General features: G+C 34.5%; 1 protein-coding gene across 1 annotated transcript; it reads right to left on the minus strand.

Annotated features, from left to right (window-relative positions):
* Positions 1-1,064: 1,064 nt before the first annotated feature.
* Positions 1,065-5,465, minus strand: LOC110025749 (U-box domain-containing protein 15). The gene is made up of 4 exons (XM_020726388.1): positions 4,872-5,465; positions 4,671-4,787; positions 2,632-3,063; positions 1,065-2,279 (listed from the first exon to the last, which is right to left on the minus strand). Exons 1-4 carry the CDS (start codon positions 5,223-5,225, stop codon positions 1,230-1,232), a joined length of 1,953 nt encoding a protein of 650 aa, XP_020582047.1. The 5' UTR covers positions 5,226-5,465; the 3' UTR covers positions 1,065-1,229.
* Positions 5,466-9,351: the final 3,886 nt, after the last annotated feature.

Here is a 9,351-nt window from a genome sequence, read left to right on the forward strand (position 1 = left end):
TAAAGTAATATTCAAAAAAAAAAATTAATTGACTACAAGGCTACAAAGACTTACAATCAATTAAAATATTGATTATAAAAATAGAATAAAAACTATTAAATTAGATTCAAATGATGTTTTAATATAAATAATAATTTTTAAATCTTTCTCAAATTGTTATTGTCTTATGACTATATTATTAGGGTTGTTAAAAAGACTCTTTGTTCTTGAACAGCTCGTGTTCGGCTCGTTACAAACGAGTCGAACACGAACACAGTTTTTGAGCTCGAAATATAAACGATGGCTCGCTCGTGTTCGGCTCGTTTACACCCCTACTATTATGATAGGGAAAATGAAAAAAAAGAGATGGATGTGAGTCATCAAAGGAAATTCTTATATGTGGTAAGCTGTTAAGCAGGAAAATTGCTCCTCAAAGGTTTTCTAAGTTATCAAATTTCAGAGCGTGAGAGTGAGAGAGAGAGAGAGAGAGAGAGAGAGAGAGAGAGATATTTTGCTTTTTGGTAGCTGAAAAGGTTCAAGAATCGATCTCATTTCTCTGTTTTTTTCCTTATCTTTTATACATAGAGAGAAAAATAATATAAAATAAACAAGAAACATCTCATACTATACGACGCTTCCCTAGTTGTCTTAATGAGAAGAACACGATGTGAGTGTCAGGCGTTATCGGTACAATGCCTATCCCTGATGTCCAGGTGAAAACATTGAGTCTCTAATGTTTGTTGACATCTTTAATAATGAATTGACATACATCCTGACTAGTCATGGTAGCCTTTTTCTATGGCTGCCTCCCACAGGGCTAGGCTATCTTTTGGAGGGGAGTGAATACAATCACTTCGACTTGTGAGCAAAAGGCATGTATGAAAAAATTAAAGTTTTAGATGTTAGATAGGTAAATATATAGGAATTGACTGGCATGCATTCAAATCTTCCATATATATATATATATATATATAATCTAGGTTTTAGGACCTTATTTTCAATTAATATGGACTTTTAGCAGATATTAAAAGACAAACACCATATTATGAAAAAAAAGAATTCTAACATTCAAATTATATGTCCTTAATGCCTTTATAATACTTTACATCACCCTTCCAACAAACATTTTAACAGCAATACATCAATATTTATGACACAAACCCCACTTTTGAACCAAATTTATCATTAAAACAACATAATATTTCATCTATAAAGTTTTCCAAGAATCCCGGATTAAAAAAATACAATCTTTATGAAATTTGGCCACTCTTTCTCATGAGCTGCAGCAAAGACTTGGCTTTCCTCTGAGCTCTCTGTGTTCCACTTTCTGCAACTTCACATAAATGTTCATAAACACCAAATTGAAGTGAAACCAACATGACTGATGACTTGTGTGTGCAGAGCTCAAGAAGAACAGATAAAGCACATTCTTTGTTCTTAGGTGATCCATTTTTAATATAGCCAACAAGCTTTTCAATGAAGGAGAGTTCTCCTATTTCTGCACGCCCATCAGAATTTGATGAAAGAAGCAACAGAATGGAGAGAGCTTCGTCAGTCATGCCTAACTTCTCATCATCAAGTGCTTGAAGCAAAGGTTTTACAATTCCGGCTTCGATGGCTCTTGTCTTGTTCGTCGATTTCAAACATAGATTGAAGAGAGCAATGGTGGCATCCTTTTTACCAGCGAGCGTTCCGTTCTGCAAGAGATCTATCAATGGTGGGATGCCATTTAAATCCCCAATCACCGCCTTGTTCTCATCGAGCATGGATAGGCTGAAAAGCGCGGCGGCGGAATTCCCCCGAGCCTCCATTGTGCCGCCTTTCAATACGCCAATGATGGGAGGGATGGCTCCGGCTTTAGTTATAAGCTGTTTGTTTGCTTCATCGATGGATAAGTTGAGTAGAGCAGTGACAGTATTCTCCTGAATCTTTGAATCAGGATAGGAGAGAAGATTGACCAGGGAGGGGACTCCGCCGCACTTGGCAAACAAGATTCGGGTTTCAGGATTCTCCTTCGAAAGCATTCGAATTCGCTTGACCGATTTTCGCTGCACATCGAGATGTAAGGAGGAGAGATCTTGAACCAGAGCTTCGATTTCCTCCTTGTAGTTCTTGGGCTTTGAATCGGGCAATACTACTTTCTTCTTCAACTCCACTTTATTCTTCATACACCATTGAGAAATCAAATTGCGAAGAGCGTAGTTGGGGGCGAGAGAAAGGTGAGCCAGAGGCTGTCTGGTCTTCGGACAGTTCCGGTGCCCGGCATCCAGCCATTTTTGTATGCTTGATCTCTCGTATGTCTTCTCCAAATGGGAAAAAATAACAAGGAGCATTTACATACATACCACCCAATTCATATGTATTTACATTTCTAACACAAAGTTGTCTTTTTTTTTTAGATTTACCCCACGCAAAGCTTTCATATCACATAAAAATACCAACTTTTTTTAATTTTAAAAAGTTGAAATGCACCTTTTCATGCACAAGGTGAAATGTAAGTAAAAATTGAAGCTTTGGTGTTAGATATGTAAATACATAAGAATTAAGCAGTACAAATGTAAATCTTCCAAATAACAAAAAGAAAAAACATATCAACATATATTACACAAAATAGCAAAGATAAGAATTCAACAACTGGAGTGAGAGGTATACCTGCCCAGTTGCAATAATAACAGGGTCAGTCATAATTTCCAAAGATATTGGGCAAAGGAAGTCATTTGGAATCATCAAGGAAGGGCATTTCTCTAAATATTTGGGTAAAATCACCTCATTTAACACGTCGGTACTATCTTCTATGCCGGCATTTTGTTTGAATTTGTTCAGAAGATCTATTATTTGCTGTGTGGATTCCGTATTTTGTGAATGTCTTTCTTTTATGAGCATTTTTACAGCCATTGTTTCAGCTCCCAAGTCGGGGAGAGTTTGCAAATCTAATTTTTTTGCAAGCCGTTCAAGTATGCAACTGTCTGCATTTCGATCTTCTTCCTTTTGGGATAACACAACCATCAAATCCATGGCGAGCTCCATGTCTTGAGTATCTGTTCTTCTCTTGGCTCTCTTGAGCTGAGAGCACATTAGCTCCACCTGAAAACCAGAGAGTAAACTGTTGTTTTGAAGTGTAGCGGGTTTTATGCACAATGGATTTAAGTAGCAAAGTTGTAAAAGTGACCTACAAATGTCAAGATGATTTTTTAATGAGGCATTGTCAAAATAGTCTCATACTTTTTGTAGTGGGTCATTTTAGTCGCAGAGTTTATAAAAAACATCAATTTAGTCTCCAAAATCTTTTAATATGGGCTGAAATAGTCCGCACGGACGACTATTTAGGCCCCAATATAACTACTCTGGGGACTAATTTGACACTTTTATAGACTATGGAAGTAAAATGATACTATATAAAAAGTTGGGGGGACTATTTTACATTTTACTCATTTTTTAATATTTGGGTGAATAGATATGATTTAATATTTCTTTAGTTCAAAAAAAATGTCCACTCCACTATATTTATAGGTTTCATCATAAACTAGAAAATTGTCGTGTATCAGTATGGAATGATTTAATTTAAACTTGTAAGAAAAATAGTCACAATGAAAAATTCACACACTTAAAATTGAATTGAAGAAAGACAAGAAATAACAAAATCCTGTTATGAACAAAGTACATTCAAAATTAAAATAGAAATGAGTAAGAAATACTTTGCAATGTTTAAAAACTTAACTTCGTTTTTAATATTTGCGTGAATAGATATGATTCAATATTTCTTTATTTAAAAAAAAATGTCCACTCCACTGTATTTATAGGTTTCATCATAAACTAGTAATTTGTTGTGTATCAATATGGAATGATTTAATTTAAACTTATAAAAAAAATGATCACAATGAAAAATTCACACACTTATATTTGAATTGAAGAAAGACAAGAAATAACGAAATCCTGTTATGAAAAAAGTAAATTCAAAATTAAAATATAAATGAGAAAGAAATACTTTGCAATGTTTAAGAACATAACTTCGTTCTACTTAAGAGTTTTCATAATCTCTCATGCTTAAGTAACTGATGCCCTCGTCAATATTCTTAGTTTAAAATCAACCACCATGCAGATAACATGCTAAATATGATCCCCACAAATTTAACAGATGACTCCCACTATTTATCCTTTGCCCCATCTAGGGTTTAAAATATGGCTCCCCTAGCATAAAACGTTGGTCTATAACACATTTAATTCTCATCTTCAATCTCTTGTAACACTCTAATACCATTTGTAACAACTTGAACATTGAGTCATCAATATTGCTCGCTTTGGCCCAATGAAATCACTATATTATCCCATTAGTATAAATTCCCAATAAGTCACCTGTCCCAAAAGTGCTCCCATATGAGCACACATAACTTTAAAGTTTCTGATGAAATTCCAACAATTACACCAAAAGACACATTGACCTTCAAGAGTTCAATTTCATTCTACCTAACAAATTTCATAGCCTTTCATGTGGAACAACACCACTTGAACCAATCATAGATTATAATTACAACGTTATTATATTCAAAAGCAAAGATGTTTATTATGAACTGGCTCCAAAACTTGAGTGATAATACAATGGCCGACAAAGTCAGAACAAAATTAGGAACAAAATGTAATAAATTACAAAAGGGTAATTGAAACCCAAAGAAAACAATAAACATAACAAATACCTGCTCTTTAGCTTCATCTGAAATGTAAAGTCCGTTATACGGCATGTCTTCCACCGCCTGAGTCAACTTCTCATTAACAAAGTGAAATCTGCCCATCACTGCCTCGCTCTCCAAAGCCTGATGAAGAAAATCATACAAAAACACGAGCTTTTATTAAATCGACTATCTCAAAACACCGATTTTTTAGAAAAAAAAAATTACCAAATAGATCTTGCTTCCGTCATGGCAGCATCTGAGCAGCTTCTTAGCAGCTTTGAAGGCCGCTCGGAGGCTGCAGAGCTTGGAGCAGACCCCATCCGGCACAGGAACCTCCGAATCGCGAATCTCTTCGAGCAATGGAACGACCAGCTTCATCCGGCGAATGAGGTTATAGCACTCTTTCTTCTGCGTGCGGCGGTAGTCGGAAAATGACAGCACAGTCTCGAATGTCTCGAGAAGCTCACGGACCAGGTCGTCCACGTCCATCTCACTCTCTTCCTCTCCTCCTCCTTGGCCGCCGCCATCAGCAGCGTTGGCGACCTCTCCAAACCTGGAAGGGTCGGAAACCTTCTCCATACGATAGGTTTAGGGTTAGGGAGATGGTTCGCTTTCAAGATGGGGATAACAGAACCTACGTATGGCCATTAACGGATTTGGATATGCTGTAATAGGCCGAGAGAAGAAGGAGAGGTGCGGCGTCATCGGTCTGCGGTGGTAACCTACGGATCTGAGGGACTTTCGGAGCAGATGAGGACGATTTTCGCGGTTTTTTTTGGTTCCGGAATGGCGATAGGAGCCCAGAGGGCCGGCGGCCGTGACCTCTATTTTAGTTTTTACATTTAAATCACACAACTTTTATGTATTTACATATCTACTTCCAACCTTTTATTTTCAAATATTTTATATCACAAATAAAATATAAAACTTAAATTTTAGTTGTTGAATATGCAAATACATAGAATATGATGGTATGCGTGCAAATCATCCTTAACAAAACTAGTAAAAATAATTTGAGAGCAACAAATAAGTTGAACCATTTATATTCTAACTAATATATTATCATATAATTCTTATTTATTTTACATATTTAGCGTCAAAATTTTTATATTTATTATATAATTTTTAAGGGTCGATGTTTTATTAAAATATATACATAAAAAAATTCAAATTTTAAATTCTATGAAAAGGTGAACTCTAAGTATTATTGAAATGAAATTTGTAAATATGTTATTTCTTTAATTATTAAAATTTAAATGACTTCAAAGTAATATGCCATGAAATCTAAGTATTATTAATGATTGTAATATTAATTAGTATAATACTAAATAAAAAGTTTATCGCGTTTTAAGAAGATTGTAGTAGTCATTATGTTTTAGAAATTTCATAACTACAAGTAGTTCGTAATTTAGTTTTAATATTTTATTCTTTTTAGGTCAGAATTATTTGAATATTTTTAGTGCACCATATGCATGTCATGTTATGTTTTTGTCTTCATATTTGTGATTCAAAGGCTTGTAAGACTGGTTCAAAGCCTTGGTTCAAGTTTTAGGTTCATAGGATTCAAAAGTCCTAAAGGTAATCTAGGGGGGGTTCCTTGTGTCAAAATGATTCGTTCAGTATGTTTCTTGATTAATAATGGCCTAATTGTGGTTACTTGAACTTCACTTTAAGCGAGTTAATGACAAAATTAAGCTCATTTTAAACAAAGACATATAGGTTGGTATTATCCTTGGGTTTGGTTCAGAATCCACATAGTCACTAGAAATGTTTGGTAAGGGTCATATGAAAGGAATTCTTATTCTAAGATGTGATCCAATAGACTAAAAAAAAGGAGAGTGTGGCATACTCATTAAAAATGATATCAACAATTTATTCCAAGCGCGCTAGTACCCACACCTTCTATTTAATACATCTTGACCACATTCAAGTGAAATTCTCTTTTAGGATTATTATACTTCGATTTTGCCTTAAGGTCCTCCAATTAGCTATCATGGTCATGTAGCATCATTGTAGGTGCTTAGCCTTCCTCGACATGCCACAGCCTAATATATACTTCTCAAAACTAATTGACCACTCAACCTACCATGTTTGAGGCCTTAGTCTTTATTTTAAAATATTTCAGCATGTGCATGCCCATTTGATCATATCTCTTTCAACATTAGTTTTTTTTTTTTTTGAGATCCTGCGTCATTTCTCTCATCCTGATCATATTGGCTTGCTTTGATAGGAATACTATTTTGAAATACTCAAGTTCCTTAATCCATACATCCTAACACATAATGATCTCCTTAATCTTGCAATGCAAATCCTCTATTTGAATGCACGAGTATTATCATGGGAATCAATTAGAACAAACAACATCATTGTTAGGGATTATTGAAAAGGGAGAAAATGTTATTCATATATTTTATGTTATTTTTTGGAGAACTTAAAGCATGTTAACTTGTTATTTCATCATCTACCTTCATCATTAATGAAGTCTTTCTTGATGCAATGGTTCCTTGACATATGTAAACTATATGGTTTCATCACCTACAAGTTGACATAGTTCGCTAGTGGGGGAACTAAATTCACTTTTTTTATAACAATCACAATGACATCTCTTTCCCGATGTCACTGGCATTTCATTAAACATTGAACATAATTTAATGTGGCTCTATTTTGGGTCATGCCAGTCTTTGCAATCTCCATTATATTTGCAATTTTCCCTATAACCACTGCCCTCCTTGAAGAATTACTTCTGAACTTCTTGAAGCATTCATAGAGTACCTCAATACAATGCTTAAAGTAATGAAGGATAATTATTAGTAACAATAGATGTTTAATGTTTCACTAGTTACACGTGTTAAAATCTCACCCAACACCATGCCGTTGTAGCTTAGAATGGAGGAAAAAGTTTAACCTCAAAAGTTTTTTGCATTTCTAAAAATCTTATCGGGAACACGAGAAACCATCATTCTCTTCATGTCCACGTTCAAGCATTTCTTCATCCTCTTTTTCTTTTGATCACTCTTATTAAATTTGATTATAAGCCACAATATAAGAGTATTTCTCATATTATTCTGGAAATCAGTTGCAATCTTTCTCCCAATTCTCCCATCATGGCTCACTCAGTTGAGATCAAACACCATATGATTTTCTAATAACCAAATAAAGTTCCTCGAATTATCACATATTGAACGCAAGTTGTTTGATCAAAATACTCTAAAGTTCTATGTGTTTGATTTATTCCATTTTATTTGAATCAAGTCACATGCTTTCACTCAACCTCCTCATATAGTATTTTTAATGTTTGCATGCCCCTCTTTACAAACTTTTGATTCAACCCATTACCACATCAACTCTATGAGTTTTCTTCATCAAGAAAGGGTATATAATTGGGGTAATGAGGATAGTTATGAGTTTAACAAGATGTTATTTGAAGGTGGTCAATATGGTGTGGTCATTGGAAGGGGGGCTAATTTTGGACAATTGTGGTTGTATGAAATATCAGTTCAAAAGCTATTGTGAAAAATTTGTTACTTAAAAGGTAGTGTTCTAGAAGTAGTTGTTTAGTAAAATTTTAGTTTTGAAAGTGATGTATGTGAATAAGTTGAATTTTTTAGTTGTTCGATTTGAAAATATCATCATCTCTTTTATTTTTTAGTTTTGTATTATCACAAAACCAAATTAATATAATAATTTGAAGCAACAATATATGATGGCCTCAGACATCTAAGGAAGGAATTTCAAAGCAGCATGAGCTCCAAGCCTGACAAGGTGAAAGCTCTCTGATGGCCATTGCAAAGGTTTGAGACACAAGCCTTGATTTTGTTCTCTTCGACCAAAAAAAAAATTTAATGGAGGTCATCACATAGTACATACCCAAAATTATTAATAAAATTCATAGATTATGATGGAACTGGCGGGAAAAATGAAGCTGACTATGCATCTTCTAGATAAGGGCGGGTGCAAGAGCACCGAACCCAGCGCAGGGGCACAACAGGTCATGTGCAAGCGAGTTGTATAAGCAAATCAGGAAAATCTCAATGAGAATGAGGGTAGCAAGTGCAGCAAAGCACGGGCTGTTCATGCAAGTATGCACCACATATCATTAGTACCGGGATAGGAGTTTGGTTGTCGTTCTCACAATGAATGAGATGAATTTAAGTAAGGAAAATTCTAACATATAGATATTGATCCTAGCCTAAAATATTGATTTAATGAAATACTATAAAATCAATTCTAAATTAATAACAAACAAGGTGAAGGGTTTTTCAAGTACTTAAAATTTTTCCCTTGAAATGTTCAAATAAGACCTTTGAATGTGAAAGTAATTTAAATAAAATCCTAATCCTTCTGGTAGTATAAAGAAGTTTGGCTAGAAATTAGACTTACTTCCATAAATCCAATTACTATCCCAATCATAGCATTCTCCCAATAAGTTTGCATTACCCTGAAGGATATATCCCTATTCTCTTGGGCTAATGTGATTAACTTAGTTGATTCTATTATGATCTATTCTGAGACTCATAATTCACAATAGATTTTAACAAATTAAATGTTTGAAGTGAAGTGTAAATGAAGTATTAATCATCACCATAAATGGCTACACTTAAAGCCACATATAAACTTTCACACATCTACTTCCCCATCCGAAGGGAGCAATAGAGAATTACTCACTACTCATGCTTGGACACGTCAATAAACTTATTTGATTGAA

The sequence above is a fragment of the Phalaenopsis equestris genome, unplaced genomic scaffold, assembly GCF_001263595.1.
Source record: "Phalaenopsis equestris unplaced genomic scaffold, ASM126359v1 Scaffold000326, whole genome shotgun sequence".
NCBI classification, from domain to species: Eukaryota; Viridiplantae; Streptophyta; class Magnoliopsida; order Asparagales; family Orchidaceae; genus Phalaenopsis; species Phalaenopsis equestris.

What these genes read in the sequence shown, in the direction of transcription:
- LOC110025749 (XM_020726388.1), bottom strand. Translation starts at nt 5,225, where the DNA reads ATGGAGAAGGTTTCCGACCCTTCCAGGTTTGGAGAGGTCGCCAACGCT. An exon ending in ACGGAAGCAAGATCTATTTG is followed by an intron (nt 4,788 to 4,871) that starts GTAATTTTTTTT and finishes TTTCTTCATCAG; the next exon opens with GCTTTGGAGAGCGAGGCAGT. An exon ending in CAGATGAAGCTAAAGAGCAG is followed by an intron (nt 3,064 to 4,670) that starts GTATTTGTTATG and finishes TCTGGTTTTCAG; the next exon opens with GTGGAGCTAATGTGCTCTCA.